This window comes from Anastrepha ludens, chromosome 3 (genome assembly GCF_028408465.1).
Source record: "Anastrepha ludens isolate Willacy chromosome 3, idAnaLude1.1, whole genome shotgun sequence".
Taxonomy (NCBI): Eukaryota; Metazoa; Arthropoda; class Insecta; order Diptera; family Tephritidae; genus Anastrepha; species Anastrepha ludens.
This window is the reverse complement of record NC_071499.1, coordinates 68036835-68063570: the sequence shown is the minus strand read 5'-3', so window position 1 is coordinate 68063570 and position 26736 is coordinate 68036835. Positions and strand designations below refer to the sequence as shown.

General features: G+C 37.9%; 2 protein-coding genes across 2 annotated transcripts in view; both read left to right on the top strand.

Annotated features, from left to right (window-relative positions):
• Positions 1–8937: 8937 nt before the first annotated feature.
• On the top strand, positions 8938–9670 carry LOC128857543 (GATA zinc finger domain-containing protein 10-like; the record flags this gene model as incomplete). Its single annotated transcript, XM_054093294.1, has 2 exons — positions 8938–9552; positions 9608–9670. Coding segments are annotated over 2 exons (678 nt in total), but the record flags the coding sequence as incomplete, so codon positions are not given.
• A 104-nt stretch (positions 9671–9774) lies between these two features.
• LOC128856530 (homeobox protein unc-42-like) overlaps positions 9775–26736 on the top strand; it is a 41254-nt gene continuing 24292 nt past the window's right edge. The window contains exons 1-3 of the mRNA XM_054091834.1: positions 9775–10156; positions 22806–22984; positions 25949–26056. Of these exons, the coding sequence (XP_053947809.1) occupies positions 9775–10156; positions 22806–22984; positions 25949–26056 (669 nt within the window). The remainder of the gene's footprint in view (positions 10157–22805; positions 22985–25948; positions 26057–26736) is intronic.

Sequence of the window (26736 nt, the reverse complement as noted above, 5' to 3'; positions counted from 1 at the left end):
AATATTGGCGCTTACACCCTTTATTGGGTATTTGACCGAGCTCCTCCTCCTATTTGTGGTGTGCGTCTTGATGTTGTTCCAACAAGGGAGGGATCTACAGTTTTAAGCCGACTCCGAAAGACAGATATTTTTTTATGACGAGCTTTTTCATGGCAGAAATACACTCAGAAGTTTGCCTTTGCGATGCCACCACTATTAGAAGAAAAACACATTTTCCATCATTTTGTGTCTCAAGGTTTTGAACCTGGAAACTACCGAATGGTAGTCACGCACCAACTCATTCGGCTACATTCTTATATATAATTATACCCTATGATCAGAAAGTACCGGGAATGTTTAAATGAATCAAAACAGAGTTAAATTTCAGGCAAATTTATTTTATCTCCTTCAAAATATGACCCGTCTGAAACAACATACATGTGCCAACATGCACAACACATGCATCCCTGGTAGGCCGACGAAGGGATGGCTTTCAGCTCCTTCTCTTTGAACTCCTCTATCGGCTGAAATCTCCTTCCACGAACTGGTAACTTCAAGTTGGGAAACAAAAAGAAGTCGTACAGGGCCATATCAGGTGAATACGGTGCTTGCACGATGGTATATATTTACTTGGAGTTTGGTCAAATAATCCAGCACAATTTGGGCTCGGTGCGATGTCGCGTTATCATCATGCAAAATCCAAGAATTGTTTGCCCACATTTCCGGCCGTTTGCGACGTACAGCATGCGTATTACAGTCCTACCAACATAATGAAAAAATGTGGATCGGCTCCCACGTGGGCGGTTCGTTTAAGTTAAACATTCCCGTTACTTCTTGATCATAGGGTATATAAGTTATATAAGAAATCTATAAATTTCCCTTAACTATTGTAAATATATTTTTTTATTTAATATACTTTTTTTTAATTTAAATATATTTCATATATTAATTAAGAAAATGTAATTTAAATATTTTTGTATTTGTATAGTTTTAGCATGTTGAATTTTATAATTGAATAGAAAAGTCGATCATAGTTGCATAGGCCAGGAAAAAAATTAAGAGCCACCAATGAGGGTGGGAAATAATTTGTTGGGCTACATAGATTTGTACTCATCTATTTAATACAAGTACATACATATGTACCTATATACTACTATATATTATGTGTGTGTATCTAAGGCAAATACATATGCAGGTTTGAATTTTTTGCTCATGTACCTTCAATTGCAGGCTCTATCTTCTCCTTTTCAATGATTTTAAGCTGAAACTAAAACTACTTTACAAAACGCATTAAGTGCAGTAATGGCTTTTCATTAGATCTTTTATGTTTGCCTTCTTACTTTACGATGTTTTACTCGAATGTCAAAGCTTTCAGTATCTTTTGCAGTGTTGAAGCATTTGTCGAAATTTGTCTGTGTAAAAACGAATAAAAATGAAGAAAGAAATGCTCTTTACTTAAATTCGTTTCATTAATGCCATGATGGCCGCTGCTGTGCAAGCGGAGTGGAGCATTTAAGTGCTTAAAGTATTTGGCTGATAGAAAAGGACTTTCGCTCACATATACATACATATATGTATATAAGAGTCTGTTAATACAAATGTATGTATGTTGGTATGATATATGCACACATACATGTGCCTACTGTGAAAATTGAGATGTTCTCATGAAGGGCTACTTCCATATTACTTACTTACTTTGAAACCATTTCGGCACATGTACAAAATTGATGGCTACGGAGTGCCTAGCAACACTAATAATATGTAGTATTATAGAATAGCGCAAACATCTTTGACCAGTGTTTTGGCCAAGCGCATATTCTTAACTGTAGAATGTGACTAGATATTGTTCCACAAATGGAACGCCCTACAATTGTAATTATGACTTCTATTTTCATGCTAGAAATACATTCGGAGGTTTTAGCATTGCTTATTGAGGGGCTACCGTTTTTGGATAAAAGTTATTCAAGTTTCTTGTTCGCGATGCACTTCGAAAGCAGCTACATGTTATGCACAGAAACCCTAGACCGTGGCGGTTATTAAATGTGGAAAGGTCAAAACTAGTACAAAATATTTGTAGGGTCTTAACAGTGGCATATATGTACATATTTTTGTAAGTGTTTGACCCAACCACTACTATGTAGTTTTACCCCCACGATTCTTTCTCATACATATGTATAGATCCCGTTGCAAAATTATAAGCACACCAATATTTTTTTATAAACTAAAAAACTAAAATTTCATCAAAACCTATAACTTTTTAAATATAATTTTTCTGTGTCTGCAGTTTTATAGCCCATTGAATTTTAGTATAATAAAGTACAATACAAGTTTCATGCGATTACAAATTATTGCTGATTTTTAACATTTTTGTTGACGGTGGTAGGCGTTCTATTCCTACTTTGTGAGGAAGAAAAGGTGCAAAATTTTACAAAAATCAACGCTACTTTGTAGTCTCTTGATACTTACACTTTGTTCTACTACAATTCAATGTGATATAAAATTGTTTACCCAAAAAAATTTCAAAAATTTTATTTAAAAACTTGAATTTTTGTTGAAATTTTTAAAATTTTTGCACAAAGCTTGAAACCTTGCCTTTTATAGTTTGTGTTTTAATATGAACTATATTTTTATGAAAAAATATGTGTTGTGTTTTTATAGATAGTTTTGCAACCGGGTGTAAATGAGAAGTAATCGTTGGGGTACGAATTAATAGGGGTTAGGGCGGATACATACGGGTGTATGTTAGACTGTGTGGCACAGTTGGAGATTGATACTTTCCTCTTGTTTTTTTGCTTTATTCTGTATGCTTTTCGTCAAGTTTTTATGTTTGTAGCTTAACGTTGTACCCTATTAGGTGGATTTATTTCGATTCCGTTGTGCGCAGATGTACAATTTAGGAGAGTGCGTGTGTATGTAAGTATTTTGGAGCCTTATGGTTTTTGCGGAAAAGTATGAATGTATGCACACACATACATGCATTTGTGAAGAGCATGAAAATGTGCATTTATAAGCACATACATACGTACATATGCATATACATTGCATGCATGTGCAGATTGCAAATATTTCGTATATCATTTCCATCCACATTTGCCTGTGTCACTATGCGGCGTTTTCCATCCGCTGTCAGCTGCTCGGTTAATTTCTCATACTTATCAAATGAGCTTTGCTACATTTCATCTTCACAAATTATTCGGCCGCTTAACTTAAGCACAAAGGTACGAATGGAGTTTTGAGTTGTGGCAGATTTGAGCTTATAACCCGATTGTGAAATTTATAACCAAATATCATAAGATCCGTACTGTCCTCTGGCGACCTGGTGGTTTTTACGATACAAATAAAATTTCTTCTACTTTATGCATACATCATTCCTATTGCAATATTCTCAACAAAAATAAAAACAAAAAAAAATTGAAAAATGCAAAGCATACACTCGTAAGTTGACCTGATGATATCTATAGAGAAGTATAATAGTGAAACAACAAATATGTCATAAGCCCAACACCTATAATACACCAAATTCACTTCCTTACTAGTTTGTGCCTTAACTCATGCTTGTTGTTGCCATGCTACAAGATTTACGTCTGCGTGTTTTTTAAGCCTGAAACAGAACTACATATATATGTGTATATACTATATACATTTATTTTAATGTACGTATGTATGTATGTAGAATCGGTATTTTGTTGTCTCCCCCACATAAGCCAACGCCATCTTCTGCAGCGCCACTCTGGAACAGTCCGCATTTGCACCACCGCCATCGACAACAGCACTCTGATTGCATTTGTTGTTGTTGTTGGCACAGATGCCAGTTTTAACGAGGACTAATTCATTGCGCAGTCAAGTTTTTTCGTCCTTTGTTTGCACTTGTGTTGAGAAACAGTTTTTGATTGGTAGGAAGTAGCTGCGAACATCTGTCAAAAGCGAGAAAGAGATGTGCGTGAGAGTGAGAGGGATAAGCATAGTACATAAAAAGGTGCCATACGCTACACAAGTCATTTTACGTACAGTACGAATGAAAACTAGCATAACATTGGTGAATTTTGCAGTGGCCTTTAAACTGTGTGGTAGATAAAATTGTTAAAAATATTGATAGCCTGAAGGTCAAACTGCGGATACAACTACACAGGCATACGTTCATAGTTTACTTCCGATGTCGCAATAGAGAGTGCAGCTCATAGTCTAGGTATATGAGTATTAGGCTTCGGACAACAATTTTCGTTAGAATTGTTAATTCAAAAATATACTTTGACATCATTAACCCATGAATTTTATGTATGTATATTTATTGTTTTATGCTTATATTTATATGTAAATACATATTTTCAGAGAGAACGTAGATTCGAATCTCGGTGAAGCACCAAAATGAAGAACAAGTACCAGTCTACACAGAAATCCAGCGTCGTAAGTGGAGATAGATCGAGTATACGTTGCGTAAACCTCAAGATGACCTCACAAGAACTGCATTAGACTGGAACCCCAAAGGGAGTCGCAGACGCGGAAGACCAGCCAACACATGGAGATGACAAGTTGGAGTTTAACCGAAAAAACAGGCCATTTTTGCAGTCAAATTTAATTCTTAGCTCTAAATAAATCAAATTACAATTTCTTTATTGAGGCCATATGTTCTTCCTAGGGACTATGTGAAAATATATAAATAGTAGATATATGGAAGTTTACCAGTCAATACAAAGGAGTTTTGCTTCCAAACGGGTGTTCGAAAACTACTCAGAGGATACTTGGGCTAATCCCGGAAGTTGTGAGCTGAGTGAACCATATGTAGAAGAATCGTCCTGGCACTCCTAAGTGAATGGGAGGACAAAACGAAGTACCTCCTGACATCAAACAAACAATCGGCTCTGAAAGTATTCGATGCGGTACCAGCTGGTGGTAGGAGAGGAAGAGGAAGACTTCCTCTGCGTGGGAAAGATCAGGTGGAGGACTTAGTTTCACTTGGTGTGTCAAATTGGAACCGGTTAGCACGAGAAAGAAACGACTGGCGCGCTTAGTTAATCTCGGCCAAAATCTCGTAAGCGGTTATCACACCAATTAAGAAGAGAAGACCTTTTTTCTTGGGGTCAATTGCAGATGCGTTCTTCGCCACGCAACAGATCTCGTACACTCGCTTTCTCATAAGACGATAATAGCGACTTTACTCTACTCACTCCATCCCAGTGTATGTCTTTTGGGTAGGTGTTTTATAATTGGTATCATTTTCAAATCCAATTTATTAATAAAACACTTTTTAATTGAAAATTTGTTTTTGGCCCTTTACTTTGATTTTAATACCATTTCGTTTTATGATTTGTTTTCTCTTTAAACATAATTTGCTCTTCTCAAACAAATGACACAAATTTATTAACAATTAAGTATTGATTGACAATTAATGGCTGCAATTTTTGTATGGTAAATTGTACTACAATTAAGACTTAAATTGCTGAAGTTTTGTTAATTTCCAATTAGGTTCTTGTTTGAACATAGTCTAAGTATTGGAATTTCATATAATATTTAAAAGGAAGCTGAAAATTATGAATCGGAACGTTTTTGTAGGTATACATTTTTTTATTTATTTATTTTATTATTTATTTATATCTGTAGTACAAAGTATGACTAAGGCATTTTAATAGTATCTCAACATTATTATATGCAATTAGAATGATTTTGGCATGCAAGTTTCTTAATCCAAATTTTTAAAATTCAATAACAAATCAATACAATTTAACTTAACCATAATAATAAAATACGGCTATCGATAGTAGGAAGAGAAATTGTAGATTAAAAAAAGAAGAACAAAGGGTTGTTATTACAGAATAGAAGATAAATTTAATGCCATTATTCCATCCAACAAAACCCTATTGAAGTAATCATAAACTTGCGACTTGTAGATAAATTTGTTAGGTCCAGTCTTCACAGTGTCGGGTACTGAATTAATAAAAATGAAAATGTGATATTTCACTAAAAACGAACGAAAAAAATTTGGTAAAACAAAAACAAAAAAAAAAGACAATTATTTTTTCTTATTTATTATTTTATATGAAAAAATGCACTTTCCCCTAAATTTGGTATAAAATGTTTACATGTCGATATTATTTAAGCTCCTCTTTTTCTATTTCTTTCCATATGTTTAAGAAATTATGTTTTATTAAAAAATAAATTAACATCATAAACTGTTTAATACGGACCATGAAAATTCCCTAATGCTGAATAACACCCAAATAATTTATTTTTGGCAAAATTGAGGAGGAGGAGCTCGGCCAAACACCTAACAGAAGTGTACGCGCCAATTATTTATTTATTTTAATATTATTTTATTTGGCGTTCCCACCTGGCACTCGCTGATAGCGATAGTCGTTACTCGCCCGATAGTTAAAAAATAATGCACTTAAGTGGCCGCCAATGTTGTAATTGAGCTGTGTAAATCTAAACTACTTTCGTTTGCTCTAAGCAGTCAGATGCAGCACCAAGAGATGAAGAGCAGAGTTTTCGTTCAGTGGAGTTGAATCGCGTTATCAAGCGTGACGTGGTAGGTATTCCTCATTTAAATTACCAATGCATTTTCCTTCTTACAGGCGTTTGTTATTATCTCATAAACTTTGAATTGACATATTTTTCGCTTACTGTGTCCGGTTCTTTCTGCCAAGCTGTTTGCGCCTTTATTTTACTATTGTGTCAAACACTATTCATGTTTATGCAAATGTATGTATGTACGTGGATAAGAGTATGTGCGTATTCGAGAGCAGTGTCGATAACTGTTGAGAAATTTAAATTTGCAAAGTTGGCGCGCAAATCAACATTCGACAACCCAATGCCAAGAATGCGTTGAATATCTTCGGCATAACTACGAAACTATGCTCACTTTTATATTTACAGTTATACATACATATGTATGGAAATACTCGCATGTTGGTTTTATACTTTGCGTGGACGCATCAACTCAAGGGAAGTGTGTCAGACGCATAGTGATTATCCATTTAACATTTTGAAGGCTTGTCTGCCATCGTCACACTGTTGGCCATTGCTTTAGCGCTTTTAAAGCTGTATTGGTTTCTCTGTGTCTCCTGGCTCCCATTGTATTTCGAACCAAGCTTGCAAATGTTGTTTCATTTTTCCAACAGATTGTGCATACACTTGTAGGTATGCTCATATAAGAAAGAGGAAAAAAAAAACAACAACATAGCACACAGAAAAGAGTGGACGCACATCATTATCAATGACAGTGACTCAACCTCAGAGCAGCCATTCCTTATTGGGTTGAAGGGCTCGACAAACAACATTGAGGTTTTGTTGTTGTGTGCTATTTGAGCGACCGACAAAAAAGCAAAATCCAACCTCTAACGAAATTAAATCAGTTAAAAAGAGACAATACTATGATGCGCTGGATAATGAGGAGCTGTCGCGAGTAGACAACGACGAGAGACGACAGACAGCAAGTCGAAGGGATGAGTGGACGATAGGATTCAGAGTGACAAGGCAAACAGAGCAGTAGCGTAAAACTGTTGCTCTCCTTTTTTAAGCATGTATGTGTGTATGCATGACGGCGTTTCATAGCAATGATGCTTCATTATTTTCCACATTATTATTAGTATGGCTAACGATTCGTGTGGTCTTGCCAATACTACCATTAAAAACACATGAGCCCATACAACCGTACATACACATCATACAGTTACTACCACCAGTGCAGCATCCAGCTCTGCACCACCGCTACCACCACCACGAATATCCCACCTTTGGAATTGTGTGCAGCAGCAGCAGCAAAGGCAGCAACATTGATGAACTGCCACCCACCACAATCCAGCCAGCTAAAGAGGCGGGAGTGCGGAAAGTGCTGCGAGCCCAACGAAGCGGGCAGCGAGCACATGATCCTTAATTTCGTTATAATTTTGTGCGCTGCCTGGAATCGTATATCATTTTAAGTTTGATCGGCCGCGAATACGCGCGTACCACCGAACCGAGACATTGAGGTCGTACCGTTCGCGACAGCTCACTAAGTTACATAGAACATAGAACATTTAGCTAGCAGCAGAGTGAAAAAAATCCGAAGGATACATTTGCATACATTCGCTGGTTGTCGTGCGGCACACTGCAGCAGCAGATTGCGATAGAGTTAAACGCATCCGAAATTACATTATTGTTATTACCCCCTCTCGAGAAGAGGAAATCGAATTTTCATTATTTGTAAACATTAGAAATTGGTCTGGTGCTCTGGTCTCCACGTCAGCGAGCAGTCCGTCGAACAGTGAAGATTTAGTGTAACGTGTACAAGCGAATGGAGGGTGGCAGTGCACCTTCTTTCTATTTGTGTTGAGAGATTTTGGCATTAAATTGACGCGATTAGAAAAGTTTACCGAGTTCAGTTCTCACACTGAGCGAACGTCGGAAAGAAAGACTGGGCGAAGTTTGTCCATCGTCCGTCGTCCGTGGTCCGTTGGCAGGCGCCTCGCGATGGTCCGCTCTACATACTTATATCAACTAGCAACATAATCGACCTTCTGAGCACTGTAGTCTGACAGTGCTACGACCGACCAGAATAACAGTTCAGGAGTGACTAGATGTGTGCGTGTGTACGTGTGCACGTGCGTTCGGGGCTTGTGATTATTTGAACTATTCGCCAGTTCCTCACTCGGCATAGACATCGAGGCGCCAGTGTCGGTAACGCGTCGGTCAGTTGACGGACAAAATAGAAAGCAGCAAGCAGTTAAAATAGAATATACATGAATATGTATGTATGTATGTAATATAGAATACATACATACACTAATAGATACCTACTGAAATACTTTTGTAACTGTAATTGAAATTGAAATTAATTAATTGCGTTAGCCGCAAAATTCGTGAAGCGAGCCGAATACCGAACGCCGCAGACAGTGTTATATATCAAGTGGTTATTGTTTTTTTGTTATTGTTGTTGTGTATTATTGCCCGAATTTTTTGTGCGCGAGTGACTTGAAAGTTTGATTTGTATTCGAAGGGATTAATTCGATACCCGGCAATTGTGTGAAAGCTTCCTCGGACGGACGCCTAACCCCTACTAACTTAACCCGTTTTCAACTGACTAGTATCATTGATTTTTTCAAGACGTATATCGATACGCGATTCTACACCGGCCACAAGTTGGATTTCAAACAACACAGTTGTGCCGGCGGCCCTGTATCCGGTGGTGGTGGTGTCGTCGGCAATACCAACTCGAATTCCCTTCAGGTGCATCACATACATCAGCCTCATCTGCCTGCCAGCAATCCGTCTGCCCACATACCACCGCATCATTCCATCTTACATACGCATCACGCCGGTACCGCTGCTATATCGCACGCATCTGCCCAGTCACACATCGCCGCCGGCCTACCACATAGCGGCTTGCCGCCTGTAGGGCAACAGCAACAGCAGCAACAATCAGCCTCAGCGGCATCTGCCGCCCAACAACAAACGGCACACCAGCAACAACAACAAGCGACACAGTCACAGACTCAGCAATTACATACACCAACTTCCGGCGGCTGTGCGACCAGTAACGGCAGCACCACTTCTGGGAGCGGCAGCAGCGCTATCGGCTCAAACTCCGCATCTTCACTGGTTATTGGCAACGGCCCTTCATCGGGTGGCAATAACGTTCACCCTATTTCTTCAGTGGCTGCATCCGTTTCAACGGCTTCATCTTTGCCTCATATCGTGCCACCGAGCTTGGGATTAAGCCCACAATCGAGCGCGGATTCGCAACAGTTTAATATATTTCCTGCTATCTTTAGTCGGCAACTCAACTTTACGACTGGTACTTGTGGTCAAAGCAAACTTACTATGGATGAACTACGTCCAAATTTGGTTGGTGGATTGTTGGGCTTGCAGCAAGGCTTATTGGACGACCATGCGGCTAATATGCAGCATGCTGGAGTGTCGCAGGACACAAAGTTCATGTCGTTTCAGGATAATCGTTTAATGGGTATTTCCTCCTCCCATGAAAACCGTCTGCTCGGTCTGACCTCATCGATGCAAGACACCCGTTCTCCACTTACCTCCATCGACAAGGGCTCGCTTAATCACCAACGCAAATGTAGCAGCACACCCGAGGATTTCAGTTCATTGTACTCTGGTCTACCTACACCTGGCATGGACTCGTCATCACATCATCATACACCCGCGCATACGCCACCAACGCGCCTCTCTGACCATTCGATATCCGGTAATTATTTTATTGTACAGAGTTTATGAGCAACAATTCATTCATCAATGAGTGAACCAAGCGACAAATGACAAAGGGACATGTGTGAATGTGAAAGCTGTTGTACCATGCAGGGACGTATATCCTTTGAGTGGTCAATTTAATCCTTTCTTTCAAATTATTGCACATTTCGTTGCTCGCTTGCCACAACATTCGCATACTCCATCCTTTCTTGGCACTGCTGGGATTACTTCTAATCCGCAGATCGAACAGAAGCCAATAACTGATGTGCATCTGTTGTATGTTAAGTGTTTATATGTTGCATTGTGTTTATGCGTGTTGCATTGTGCGTATGTGGGTGCGCATGTTGCCAGCTGAGTGCTTCGCTTGTGAATTGGGCACACGCGCCAGAGATTATCGCGGATTTTCGGTGACTGCTAAGCAAAATATCATAATTATCCTCTCAAATAAAAGCAACAATTAAACCATTTGCTATTTGGAAATTTGAGCCTCTCGACGCAGGAGTGTGAGAGTTTTTAGTGATGTGAGAAATATATCTATGTCGGAAAGTGCTAGAAGTGAAAAGAAAACACAAGAGGCATTCCAAAGTAGACGGAATTTTTAAAAATAAAAGCGAAAAAAAGGTTTTGGGTGTACACTTAGAAAACCGTGGTTTGACATTATATGGAGAGAAAGGTAAATGGCTATCAGAAATGTCAGCTTCAAAAAGTGACATGGGAAGCTCAAACCTCTTTATAAAATTTGCGATTTATTGTCAGCGCCATATACTTTTTTATGCCTGAAAATTAGGATATTTCAGCCAAATTAACGCCACTTCCATTGTCTTGAAGGTGAAAAGATCTGTGGATAGTGTTCGCGTACACCTCTTGAGAGATTTCTGTTGGAAAAGCCACGAATCACAATTGGCTTAAATGCTACAAAAGCTGTTATTTCGATTTGGAAGTTAAAAGGCTTCCTGGAATTTTAAAGACGTATACTTTGTGATATTACTGCATGAAGATCCGTAGCAGTTGTTAGAAGATCCTCGATGCTCACTAAGCGTGACTCATCGTTTCAAAGCCTTGGCGGTAATCCAGAAATAAGGAGATTGCGTGCCGTAAGAACCAAACTCGATGTGAGACAAGTGATACAAATAAGGGTCGAGGTTGTTTGCCTTGTATTTCCACTGGCGGTAGAAAGTGGATCCATTATAAAAATCCAATGCGAAAAGAGCCGTCGGGGTCTGGCCAATGTTCATAGCTCGCAATCGATATTGCAAATTTCGTGACACCCACTCGACGGTTAGTAAAACAATCTAGCGGTCGAGTATTGAGCAAAAACCGGCAGTAAAATGAAAAACAGAGTCGAGGAAGTGGGTTTTCAGCAGGTTAAATGGTGTCCAGCTCGCTAAAACACTGAAATGGGAAGTCTTACCATACTCGCAGTATAGCCTATACATTTTTTAGCTGCTAAAACAACTATAACAACAATAGACCACACATTAGCCCTTCCAACTTTCATCTATTTCGGTCGATCACGCATGACCCGGCTGAGTAGCATCTCTATCTTACGAATAGGCCAAAAAATTTGGTCGCTATGAGGATTGCGTCAAAAGACGAGAAGTTTTTCGACGCGAAGTCTGTATGCTACCAGAAAGGTGGAACAAAGTTGTGGATAGCGATGAACAATATTTCTAATTGTATACCCAATATTTTATTGAAAATAGTCTCTACTGAATATTGCGTTCGATATATGAGAGTTTCGAAAATGTGTTTTAAATCGCCTGTCAGGATGACCTAAGAATCTTTATGTGAGATGGTTGGTTGTTAGTTAGAATTCGATTCATGTAAAAAATCAGCACCAAGTGTCGATAGAACTTTCATTTATCTGACAAGTACCATAAATTGGTGTTTGTGGAATATTCAATTTACATTACATGGGTTTCAATACCGATTTTAGCTGATTTTTGCTGAATGCATATAATTGTTGGAGTCTGTGGTGGGCAATCATAGATTTCGGCTGGCGAATATGGCTTTAATTATTTTATGTTCTCACAATCGTTTCCAAGTCGCGTGTACCAAAAAACCAGGAAAAAATCACTGATTGGTGCGACTGCATTACTTTTTGCAAAAGATCGCTTGGTGCCAACGTTCCCGTTAAGCGTCGAACCAGTCGTCGAAATGCTAAATTTTTGCAGCATGTTGCCATGCAGCGCTTGAAATCATCGCTTTATTTGGACCTACTTTTGGTGACCGAATTATCTCAAAAAATAGGCAAGTCAATCGAACGCCATGTCAGTGATGAGCAATCGAAAAAATCCGATGGCCATTTTGAGTTTCGGATTTCGTCAAGCACATTTCGTTTCATAAAAAGTGACTTGGTTTATATGAAAGAAATATTTCTTATTTCTTCAAAGCATTAAGTTATTTTACGGTTAAATTGTTCGCAGATCAGCTTAGTTGGTTCGTTTTTTTCTTAACGAATTTGAATTTCTGAAAAGCTCCATTTTTTGCTATTGAAGTTGGTGGCTCCGACGATGATAATGCAGCATTCGTCAGTTCAATCTCATTTCGCTAAATGAATAATAATCACTTATAGGGAATATTACCTGAGTAGTAAATACAAACCGTTCTGAAGTTTTCCTCCACTATGCACAATGTGTTGAAAAGTGAAGTTATGAGAGTGACAGATTTTAAGCCAGTGTGAAAAGCTTTAACGGAGTGGCGACAGCAACCAGAGGAACCTCTTATTTTTCTAGATGTTTTGTGCGGTAAATGCTTAAACATCGTGTTTTCCTCGTGTTAATTATGTAGTACCAAGACTTTTCCGCTACACCTTTTAATGGAAAGGAAGTCTTCCTTTTCCTCCACTACTACTTGTGCTCATTCGCATGCGGGGGAAGCCGCTGGACCTTTATTCGCTAAAATATGTCCATGGGGACGTAACGCTCATACAGCTTATATAGCTTATACTTGTGCTAACCAAAATCAATCATTCTATTTTATTTTTGAATAACTTTTTTATTAAAGTAAAAAATTTTTGAATGATCGAAATCCGTGCTCCATTGCTGATCTGTTTGTATACTGCAGCTGACTAGTTCACAAGTGTAAAATATGATTGACGTACGCCACCATTCGCTAAAGTTATAACTCTTCCGATCAGGCGATTAATTTTGCGCCACCTTGTATTAATTCGTACTAGTACTATTTTTTCTCGTATACGCCCAGTGATAAATTACAATATAAACACATAATAATTTTTTTGTTAAAAATACTCGTATAGTGAATACAACAAAAAACCAAATAAGGGATGGATTTTCCGAAATATTATCAAAACTTTCGACTTTTTACCCAGAAATTTTCTGTGCCCATTGAATTTTAGTATGACAAAGTGCAAGTTTCAAGTGACTGCAAAATATTGTTGATTTTTAATAGTTTTTTTTCGTAGATATTTCGAGCATGTTTTTTGTATGTAAGAAAAGTCGTGAGCTCTCAGCGATAAAAATTGCTAGCCCACGATATGCGCAAAGTTCAATAAATCCTCCAGCGAGATATCTGCATAATGCATATTTAATCTTTAAGGAAATATTGAAACAATTATAAACACAATTTTGAATACAAAGGGTGGTGCAAAGTGGCCTGTTGTTGCCTATAGAAAAAGATTAAATCAAAGCAAGGCGAATTCATTAAAGCTGGTGGTACTACGCCAAAAACAACATTTTGTACATTAGAATGTCACGTGAAAGTAGAAAACAAAGAAATGACTTATTGGTGAATAGAACAAAATAGAAAAACAGAAGCAATTTATTTGTCATATTGAATTTATTTTAAAATGTGCATAAAAACGTTTGATAGGTCGGTACTCAGCTATATGTCCACTAAACATTCAGACTAATTTCTGGCATACGCCATTTGAAAACAAAATATTGAATTAAAAATTATTTTTATTTGGTACATCAGTCGATTGGTTACATATCAAAAATACATTTAGATTACTCGCAATGGACCATTGTCTTGGATTTTTCTTAGAGTATAGCGAATGTCCCGACTTAAGTTTTGGCCGTTGCTTATATCGACTTCTTTCAATTTCACTTGATTCGATTGACCAACTGTTGCTCGTTTCCTGCCTCCCAGCCCTTTTCGTACACCATCCGCTTGAGAACTGCCCAGAATATTTCTATTGGGCGTGCCTGTGGCACGTTTGGAGGATTGCCCTTTTTTCGCACAAATGGTATTTTTTGTTCAGTTAACCAATCCAATGTTTTTTTGCATAATGGCAGCTTGCAAGGTCTGGTCAAAACAAGATTACGTCGCTATTGTGATTTTTATCGATGAATTTCTTCAGTTTTGGCAAGCATTGACCGATATAAACGTCAGCATTGATCGCTTTACCTTTGTTTTTGCGAATCAATGGTTCTGAAGAAATGACCACCGACACTAGTACCTTCAGCTCAAATTTTTTTTTGCTTGTATATTCTAACTCGTTTGGTGTTGTTTCTATGTGGCCAGTGTAAAAACTGTCGTTGCCACTCAATTCATGATGAAAAAATGTGAAGTACGATTCATCACCCAAAATTATGAATTTTTCATTCGCAAAGTGTTCACGACGAAGTGCACGGCAGCAAATTGGTATTTTTTCGAGTTGTTTCGCTGTATATTTTGGTGCTCGCTTACGTTTACGATAAATTACATTGTTTTTCTTCAAAATTTTGTGAACGCCAGACTTTGAAATGCCAAATTTTCGTGCTAATTTGCGTGTTGATTGACCAACCATTGTTTTTGGCACTTGACGGTATAACTTTATTTTCCGGTTCTTTTCCATTCCGCAATCTTTCAAAATACGAAAAATAGTCGCACGGGAGATTGGTTTATCTTCCAACCCCTTCAGAATTTCACTTGTACTGAGTCGTCCAAACAGATTGGCGACAGACTTACGTAAATCCAGCTTGTACGGCATTTTGAATGGAAACTTTCACGTAATATGAGTTTGACAGTTAAGTAAATATAAGCACACTTGACAAGTGCGTGGAGCTACATCTGTGTGTTTCTTTATGCACTCAAATATATGTCTGAAGTTAGTCTCAATGCTTAGTGGACATATGTTAGTGCCTTTCGTAATGTAATATAATTATGTTTCTAATAAAAAAATTCATTACGAAACTTAAATTTTCAAATTAAAATTTTGAATGTACATATGTAACACGTTTCATAATTCAATTTTGTGCTACATCCTAATGTACAAACAGCAAGAAAAAAAAAACAAATCAGTTGGCCTACTGCTACCACCTTTAATCGATACGCCTTGAATCAAAGTGTGCCAAATGTTTGATATTGTAATTTTCATATTTAACAATTCATACGTGAACCAATATGTCTATGTAAGTCGTTTTTTTAATTAACCCACAGAAAATATATGCACCAAAAGTGCCCAAGAACAATTTTAATTTAATTGCATCTAAAACTTGCATATGCATCAAAAATGCCTAAAAACTTAAAGTGTGACTTTTATTTTAAAAAATTAATTTAATTGCAAGCATAGGTTTATATTTCTGTTAAATAAAACTAAGCGATTCACTCAACATATTTATGTTATTTTTAATTCTTAAGCAATTTTTGTATCTTAAATGTTTTAGCCGAAAATGAATACCTTTGAAAAACAGTTTTTTGACCTTTGTTTCAATTAAAATGCAATTACTTTTTTTCAACTCAACTGAAAATAAATAAATAATTGCGGCTTACACTTCGGTTAGGTGAAACACACGCCGAGCTCCTCCTCCTATTCGTGATTTGTGTCCACAAATGGAGGGACCTGCAGTTCTATGTCGCCCCCGATGGATTTTATGTGCAGCTTTGTCATGACAGAAATATACTCGGAGGTTTGCCATTGTCTGCCGAGCACAACTGGTATTAGAAAAACATTTTTCTATCATTTTGCTATTTCATGCAAACCTACACAACAACTAAATTGCAGCATAAATTTTGCGCATATTAATTTTGTTACTAGAAGTTTTATATTAGTTCGGTTTTATCAAAGTCCTGAAACTTTGGTTAGCTGTAAGCTTCATTACATTTCAGCTCCTAATTATATATAAATAAGAACATTTGCATTATCCTTTACAAAATTTTTTGGGAAAAAGTGAATAAACATAAAACTAATAACACTAAACTTTTTCCTGCCTAAGCCCGAGGTGAGTTTACTACCCTCTGCAAATCATTGCTTACGGATTGTCATTTGAGTTCATTTCGCACATTCAGTCCGTTCGGTCATCAGATGTATTGGGCATTGTGGCGACGGAACTGCTTCCGGTTGCAATCGGCTTTTTCTGATTTTCGTAAGGATACAAAATATTTTCTAATGTATTTAACATTTAAAAAATGGGTGAATGGAAGTTTTGTTGATTATGGATATGTGAAACCTGAATCGTCATTACTTGGCACACCGTATATACTGGGGGGTTAAATGATGGCAGTTTCCAAAAACTCGTGGCAAAACGAGATTGTTTCCCAAAAAGCGCCAAATTGTATTGCATTACGCTTTGAGACGGCAATGGTGACCATATGTCGTGATTTCATTAGCTGTAACAAATAATAAATAACGGTTGTTATGAATTATCCCGTTTTGGTGTTCTTGTACTCAAAAAAAAAATTGGAAGAAAGGAGGAAATTGGCTGAGTAAAGAATGCGGAATTACCTATAATCCTAGTCTCACGAGAGCTTGCAGGGCATGGGCTGGACGTTCGGTCTAGAATATCGATTGTCTGCCGATGTTGCTGAGAACGAAGAAATCAAATAAACGACATGCCACGTAATAGGGCATCACTAGACGGACCCTACAGCGAGTTTTAGTGGAAGACTTATAGTGCATCTGTCAAAGCATGTTAACCGTCAGTTGTGAGGGAATTACTGTCAAGCCATCCCCCTATCAACAACGGAGAGGACGAATTTGAGTCAAAAATCATCATGAGCGACGAGACACATTTTAAGTTAAGTAAAATCTTCGTTTTAGGGTCAATGAAAATCCGCGTGTGTAGCACGAAGAGTGATTAAATCAGCTCAAAGCCACTTTGCGGTGCCGCGTTCACGCGGGAATAGTATATACAGTCTGTGTCAGAAGAAAAGAACCGATTTTTTCTTGTAACTTCAAGATATATTTCGTTCTGCTTTTTGCTGCATAATAATCCCACTCAAGTGCTACGACGTCAGTGCTAACTCAGGTTAGTATCGTTTGAAACATTCCCGTAAATGCAACCAAACAGAAATGAGTGAGAACTACACGAAACGTTTCGAGGCGGTATTTTTTTGCACGCATTCGAAAGAACCGAAATTATCTTACGCCGCGGCTGCAAAAGCGATTAAAAAGCATAAAAGTTTGTTGTGATGTGGCGAGTGCCGACAAAAAAGCATAATAAGGTGATCGTCCAACTTTTTAAGCGGGACCCTTCTTTGTGACTACGCCAAGCCCTTCTTGCTAAAAAGGGAATAGATGTGAGTATCAACACCATGGAACGTCGACTGAAGAAGACGAACACATTTTACCGTCCCACACCCACAGACAGTATTGGACTGGCTTTGCCAGTCCCCAGACGCCAACCCTATTGAAAATGTTTGGGGAATTCCGAAAACGCATATTGCCGGAAGGCCAGTCCATGATTTAAAGCAACTCGTGGGGAGGAATAAGGGATGCTCACTAAACAACTTCGAAACTACAGTCTGTACAGATGACCGTAAAATGGATTGTGGTGTTGGAGTTGGTATATAGACTTAAAATTGAAAAATCAGTGCGTCTTCGTAATACCCGCACTGTCTTCCAGGCGGAAGTACTGGCAATTGGAAAAGCTTGTAGGCTACTAATCGCAGATTTCTTCTTTAAGGGCAATATCGCTATTTTTTTCGGATAGCCAAGCTGCAATCCAGGCACTGGATTCGGCTACTACAACTTCTGAAGAGGTGGAACAAAGTAGAAATTACCTTAATCTGCGTCCCGGGACATCGGAACGGAGAAGGAAACAAAAAATCAGATGAACCGGCAAGAGGGCGATCTGTGATGAATACTCGTAACGCTCTTGTAGAATCGGTATCCACATCATTAGGTGCAGTCAAGAATACAATTTCCCTAAAATACCTTCGAATCGCGGATTGTAGATGGGGAGACCAGACGAAATGCAAAATTAGCAGAACGTTGTGTACCACCTATAACAGTCATAACTGGCTTTTGCTCTGTCGGAGAATAAGCACCGAAAGTGAGCATCCCTCACAATGTTTCTATGACAGTCGGTTCTACGTTACCGGAACGACCCAGATTTATATCCGGCCAAGGAATGTCACTCCAGCAGAATTCTCCGTCCATATATGGGGAATGTTTATGCTGCTACAACAACAACAACGGCATCCCTCACAATACATACTGTCACAGTTGTAAACAAGCAAAGGAAAAGTAAGCGATTTTCCATTTCCTCTGTGAATGCCCTGCCCTATGGAAGGACAGAATGTTAACCCTGGGCAAACCGCTGTTCGAGAGTCTCGAACAACTGTTTGGCTTCGACGTCAACCACCTAATAAGGTTCTTAAACCGCATAGACTGAATACAGTCTTGCTTTATATAACTGTTAAACAAGTCGGTAACGAGGATGTGGCAACAAAATGCGGAGCGCTAGTTGGATTCTGGAAAAAACATCACTTTAAACAACCAACCAACCAGAGTCTGACAGTTATAGTAGAAGCAAATCAAACATTGCTCGAAATTAAACGAAGTATAGAATTTATTGCCTCGACAAGCAATGGCAAACCTCTGAGTGTATTTCTGGCATGGAAAAATTCCTCGTAAAAATATATGCCTTTCGAAGTCGGCTTGAAACTGTAGGTCCGTCCATTTGAGGAACAACATCAAGACGCACGCCACAAATAGGAGGAGGAGCTCGGCCAAATACCCAAAAAGGGTGTACGCGTCAATTATATATATATATAGAGTTTATTGTTTTTAATATATGATATTAGCGAATTACTATTTGAGATTAAATTAATGTTTGTTTCGCTTGAAGTGCGATCTTCAAAAATGTAAATCATTCATAGTGTTACCCTCCAAGCGTGACTAAATTTATTGCAAATAAAGCTAGCGGATGAGAAGTACCGTCCCACTTCAAAACTCCTCGGCGGGATTGTTGATAGAAATTGAAATGTTTTCTGCAGGAAATACCTGCACCATTAGAAAAAAATTCAATTAAACAAAACTACTGTCATAAGAAACTACAATATGTACTTTACTGAAGTTTGCGAGCTGTTACTTAAAGCCCTATGCAATTTATTTTTCAGACTAACTACTGTGTATGTCGGTCACCAAATACAAACTCAGTTGCTTTATAATAAAGGTTTTGCAAACTTTTCAAGCTCAAAAAATTTTGAAAGTAATAATTTGCTCTCTTCAAAAAGGAAAATTTTTGTAATAAAAATTTTACAAATGCATCTGATGTAATCCCGGAATATGAATCGACTAGTCCCGGGAATTTTTAAATTCAAAAAATGATTAACGTACCTACTTTCGATTGATATTAAATGGAAAATAGAATATTTACTTAAATGCGTTCGATTTCGCTTGGTAAAACCGCTCCTATAATTTGTGGAGTGCGCCTTGATGTTTCTCTACAAATAAGGGGATCTGCAGTTTTATGCCTCCTCCGAATGGCTTATGATTTTTAGTGAGGCTTTTTCAAGGCAGAAATACACTCGGAGGTCTGTCATTGCCCGTCGAGAGGCCAACGCAATTAGAAAATAAACTTTTCTATATTTTGGTATTTCATCTTGCCCCTATTCGGGCCTTCCAGTATGGTAATTAGGCATGCGGTGGAGGCCCTAAGGCCCATTGTGATACTTGCAATTAATATACATCCCCTAACCCAGTGCCTTAAACCACTTATGTAGATAATCGTGGTTATAATAAAATCGCCCAGATAATAGTTAATTAATAATTCGCCCCTATCTTTCAATTGAAAATATCGCTGCTATAAGGTATAAATTTGTCCATGGACTTTATCGATATACATATTAATAACGCGATTGTTGAAGGTTTTGAAGATAAAATTCTGTGCAAAATTAAAGAGTTAGGACGCAAAGAGGATTAATTTTATTGAAAATTCATGAACTGTAGACTCTCTTTTATTTATGGGTATGTATGCCAGATAATGAATTCCTATTCAAAATACCAAAAGTGTTTAATTTAAATTTATATTTTTACGGTGGCCGCCGTACCCGAATGGTTGCTGTGTGACTGCTATTGGGCAGGCAAAGGTTTGAAACCCCGGGCGCGAATTACCAATTGATAGAAAAGTGTTTTTCAATAGCGTTCGTCCTTCCGCAGGCAGTGGCAAGCTCCGAGAGTATTTTTGCCATGAAAGAGCTTCCCATAAAAAAGCATCAGCCGTTCGAAGGCGGCATAAGACTGTAGGTCCTTACATTTGTGGGAAAAAAGAAAACGCACACCACACAAAGGAGGAGGAGCTCGGCCAAACACCCAAAAAGAGTATAACTGCCAATTATTTACAAGGTGGCGCAAAATTAATCATCCAATAACTTATTGAATAACGGTTTTACTAAATAAAACAAATTATTTCGAGTGATGAAAATCTTGATTTTGTCTGTTTGTATACTGCAACTGTGTAGTTCACAAGTATCAAATATGACTGACCTACAACGCCATTTCTAAAATTATAATCTTCCGATGGCGTGATTATTTTCACACTCTTGTACGAGATGTGTTCAAAAAGTATCGCGAATTTTGTGTTTTTTCAAAAATTATTTATTTATTCATTAATATCTATTTTGTCCCCTTCAAAGTAATCCCCATGAGATATTATGCCAAATTTTTTCCAATCCACTTAAAAAATCTTTTTTTGCATCTTGTTCAGCTCCTCTTTCGATGCCGTCTTTATCTCGTCAATCGTAGCGTAGCGTCGTCCTTTCATGGCCCTCTTCAGTTTCGGGAACAAGAAAAAGTCACAGGAGCCAGATCTGGGGAATACGGTGGCTGTCCCATCATTAGTTTGTTGTTTTTGGCCAAAACGTCGCGCACAAGCAACTATGTGTGAGCAGGGGCGTTATCGTGATGCAAGAGCCAATTTTTGTTCTTCCACAAATCCGGGCGTTTCTGGCGGATTGCTTCGCGCAAATTGCGCATAACTTGCAGGTATATTCCTTATTAACCGTTTTACCCTGTGGCAAGAACTCATGATGCACAACGCCCCTGCAATCGAAGAAAACGGTAAGCACAACTTTTACATTCGACCGAACTTGGCGCGCTTTTTTCGGTCTTGGTTCGAGCGGCAGCTTCCATTGAGATGATTGAACTTTGGTTTTCACGTCATAACCATAAACACACGATTCGTCACCAAATTGAGCAGTTTTGGTACGAATTTTGCGGCGACCCGTCTCATGATCAAATGATTGAAAAAGTTTTTAAAAACTTTTGGATTCTCAATTTTTTGGTTTGAATATTTTTCTCTCTGAGAGCAAATGCTTTCAAAGTCTTAGAAATTTCGCTGTTCGACATTTTTTACTGGAAAATTGTGAAACGGAAATGATTCAACGCGTGTGTTAAGACGGAAATATAAGTAGATCACTAATAATTGTTTTCCAAATTCCACAAATAAGATGTCCTTCACATATAATTAATTGTAAATAATACTATCATACTTTATTTGGCTACTACTTTCACAGCTTATTCGCTGTCGCTTCCTTTTATTAATGTACTTATATATAAAACTACTTTTCACATTGACTCTAAATTAAGTGATTGCCAAATTTGCCGCTCTTTAGCTGTTTAGCATAAGGCAGGCGGCGTTGGGCGAATTGCCCAAATTGCTTAGGATGAGTTTTAACTTGATGAAATTTCACCTCGATTAATATAAAATTTGCATAAATTATCCCAATGTTGCATATTCATATGACCGTTAGGTTAGCGTGCCGACAGTCCGACGCACCTGAGCCTTTCGTTTTATATTTCATTCACTTCATCTTCGCCATTATGAAAATGACTCTGTATACCTGTGCTCCGTATTGTTGATGTTTGTGTTGACAGCACCCATGACGCGCCCGCCCACACTTTGCTTCACTTCTCCAATCCAACAATGCCAGTTATTTGTGCTTGTGAATGTGTGTATGTAACGTCTTTGACTTTTTGCGTGTCTTGTGGCCGCAGTGAGGTTATTCTAATTATTCATAATTTTAGGGTCAGCATTTGGCGGACGCTTAAACGCTTTTTGAATAATAATTTGCCGGCGTTTTATATCTCGCTTTAAAGGTGCCACCTTTTGCTGTACCAATACATATGTAGATAAATGCAAGTATAATTACTTGTGTGTGTGTGTGTGTGCATATGCCTATAGAAAGTGAGTGGATATGCTTGTGCGAGGGCTTGTCTCTAAGAATACTCTGTCACGTGTGTTCACAATCATCAGATGCTAATATTTTTATATATAAGGATAATATATGGATATATGAACATATAAGTATATGTATAGGTATAGACTGTATATATGTGTATGTATATGATAACATGAGAGCCTATGGATGTGCATATTTGTACACAAATATATTATTCATCGACATATACAAATACCTACTCATGTTTTCATTCTGTATTTTACTAAATAGTTGACTTTGGCTTGAATTGAATTTTACAGCGGAAGGCGCATTTAAGAAGCTCAAGCCTGAACCTAATACGGGCCTCTCGTCGGTTTCCGGCGGTGTTACGTCGCCCGGAAACGGCTTATCTTCGTTAAGTCAACATGCCGGCCATACACCGACCACAGCATCCTGCCCGACTCCAGCGAGACGAAGACATCGTACGACGTTTACACAGGTCAGTTACGTAAATCTTGCTCAAATCAAATCTAATCTAAATCTAGCCTATATTTGTACATACGAACGTGCATCCGCAATTATGTGCACGTTTACACATTTATAGATACACACACACATACTTGTTTACGTATGAATATGTATATGCAGTAATGATATGTAGCTAACTTGTGATTAGTTTCCAGGAACATTTGTCAACAAAATACATACACAATAGAATTGTGTATGTTAAAGTACATAAAAGCAGCCAAAATGGAGCTGCACACACAAGTATTTATAGGTATATGAAGTTCGTATGTACATATTTAAAACATCTAAATTGCAAAAACAGGTTAAATGTGTATACAAACCCGTCTGTACGACGTGTAAACATTTAATTTCATGTTTTTGCCTTAAGAATTTGAAATATTGAATACTTAATTAATTAATTGTTTGTTGGTTTAAGAAACAGTTGTTCTTTTGGCGGTTTGGAACTTTTTGTCAAATAAGAAACAAAGCAAACAATGAAGCAGGAAATATTTTAGCTTTATTAGCAAACAAATTCTATGGCACTAGTAAACAAAATATACTTTCATAGATATTTATTGGGTATGGGAATAAGTTTCCGTACACCCTTTTTGGGTGTTTGGAGGAGCTCCTCCTCCTATTTGTGGCGAGCGTCTTGATGTTGTTCCACAAATGGAGGGACCTACAGTTTAAAGCCGACTCCGAACGGCAGATATTTTGTATGAGGAGCTTTTTCATGGCAGAAATACACTCGGAGGTTTGCCATTGCCTGCCGAGGGGCGACCGCTATTAGAAAAAAACTGTTTCTTAATTTTGTTGTTTCACCGAGATTCGAACCGACGTTCTCTCTGTCACGCACCAACCCATTCGGCTACGGCGTCCGCGTTATTCAAACAAATTATTTAAACAATTAAATAATACAGGATATTATGTGAAGTATGCTGGAAGTTATAACTGTAATCCATCTCCTCTGACCAAAAATATGAGTTGTTTTGACTTGATCCATTCATTGAGCCAGTTTGCGATGCTCTCGTAAGAAGTGAACCGTACTCCAATAAGGGATGACTGCATTGATCGGAACAGATGGTAATGCGAAGGTGCAATGTCTGGAGAAAACGGCGAATGGGGCAAGATTTAACCATTCAGTCCCTCTAAATATTTCTTGACCGATTTAGCAACCGATTGGCTTCAGAGACCTGCTACCCGGTCATCGGCATCCCTCTGACAGTTGTTAAAGGGGAACTGCACAAATTATTTCTCAGTGAGACTCAATTACGACGATTTTAGTGCATCATCCATTCTCCAAAGTTACGAAATCCAAGTTGACATGGAAGACTATCTCAATTTATATAATGAAATATTGATTAATAATGAAGATTTGGAAAAGATTAATACTGAAGTGTTAACTGTTTCCAAAGAATCGTTCGCCATCTCGTCTGAAGATGAAATAGAAAACGAGACTGACGACAAGTTAACTTCCTATAAAGAGGCTTATTTAGCTATAAGAAAATTAAAAACTTTTTCTCTAAACTACAATGGCCTAAAGGGTGTTGAACTGCTTACGGAGCTTTAAATACATCTTCAAGATATTGAAATTAAAGGAAAAAATCAGAAGCTAAAATTTCTGACTTTAAATCAATTTGAATATCTTGTATAATAAATTTTGCTTTTTAATTCTGGAAAAAAATTTGATTTTTGGTCGATCTTTAGCTCCTACGATTACTAACATGCCGGTAAACATCGATTATTTCTGTGATTTTATCGACATTTTCGACATTATCTATCGATATCTCGTAAAGTATCGATCAAAGAATTTAAAGTTTATGCTCGGTGTCAATTAGAAATTTCACACTAAAAAGTTCTTTTGCTGTTTTTTGTTTATTCTATTCAGTTGTGAATTACAGGGTGTTAACAATGGAAGTCAACAAAGAAAAAATTCGGTACATTTTACAGTTTTCCTTTCATAAAGTCGATCGGTTTTGTCGACTTCGTTCAGGCACTTTTCATGTTAAAGAAAATGTAGATAATGTCAAAAATGTCGATAAAATCACAGAAATAATCGAAGTCGACCAGCATGTTAGTAGTCGTAGCATCGGTGAGGAACTAAACGCTCATACCTACCTCTTTATAATGAAATAAATATCCGATCATTTATATTAAAAAATAGCATATATTTTTTATATGAGGAGCTTTTTTATGGCGGAAATACATTCGGAGGTTTGCCATTCCCTGCACAGGGGCGACCGCTATTAGAAACAACTTTTTCTTAATTTTGGTGTTTCACGGAGATTCGAACCTATGTCCTCCGAATGACTCCGAATGGTAGTCACGCATCAACCCATTTGGCTACGGCGGCCGCCGAATATGAATATTAGACAAGCTAAAGGAAAAAATTCGTGAAGGAAGACCCAGTTTGCAAAAGAAAAAATTCTATTTCATCAGGACAAGACACCGTGTCACAAGAGCATACTGACAATGGCAAACATTTATGAATTAAAGGTCGAATTGTTGGGCATCCACCGTATTCATCAGATTTGGCCCCTATCGACTTCCATCTGGTTCGAAACCTAATAAAATTCTTGCGGGGAAAGCTTTTTTCATCAAATGATGACGTCATACCAGCTGTCGAAGAGTATTTTGCAGCCCTTCCGGATTCTCACTTCAGGGATGGAGTTCATAAATTGGAATCTCGTTGAAACAAGTATATTGATGTTCAGGGAGACGATGTTGAATAGTAAAGTGCATTTCAAACCATAAAATTGTGGTTTTTCTTATCGAACCGCAAAACAGAATCCACACAAAACATAATTTTGGTAGCTAACATTATTTTCACTCGATCTATTCCAATTGTGATTATTTTACATTTTTATGATTTCCTATGGAGGCAAATAAAATACTTAAATACTCGTACATTAGAAAAACAATAAAAAGTGACAATATTTTGTATTATTTATTTCAGGAGCAGCTGGCCGAGTTGGAAGCCGCGTTTGCGAAGTCACATTACCCGGATATTTACTGCAGAGAGGAATTGGCACGAACGACGAAGCTTAACGAGGCACGAATACAAGTAAGTGAACAGTTCAGAGAATGGCCAACGTTTACAGTTGGGAATAAAACACAATAAAAATCGCAATAATAAAAAATAAATGCTTGAAAAACACTCTAACAGCGTTGCCATACAATTACATATGCAAATATTATATAATTTACAGTAAAGCGTTTGTTGCTACGTATGTATATGTATATGTACATATGTATCACTTTTACTGTTTTACTAATCATGATTAGCGATTAGTCAGTGATTATTCCAATTCAATGCTTCCAACTCCCACAGCATTTGGCCCGAGTGTCGCTGTAAAGTGCAGACCAATTCGCACTGTTTACATCCTATTCAGCAGCTTATATACACACACACACACACACACACACACCCACACATACATACACACATGCATATATACACATGTGAATGCACTCGAAGTTCACTTTGTGCCCCGCAGTTATAATTAATTTATAGTTTTATAATGACTTCAACCCTCGTAGATGTGAAATGAGTCGAAAAGTGGTCGATGGGTGGCATTGTTGTTGAGGTGTGCAAGTGAAATGACAGACACCCTTGTCGGTGGCATTGTAACACTTGTCGTCGCCACTACGCCTCTAAGCATGCTATGTTATTTTTACTTATGTACATTACGGTCGTAAATATTTTAAACCAGATGTAGATTGAAAAGGGCCTTACATCGACTC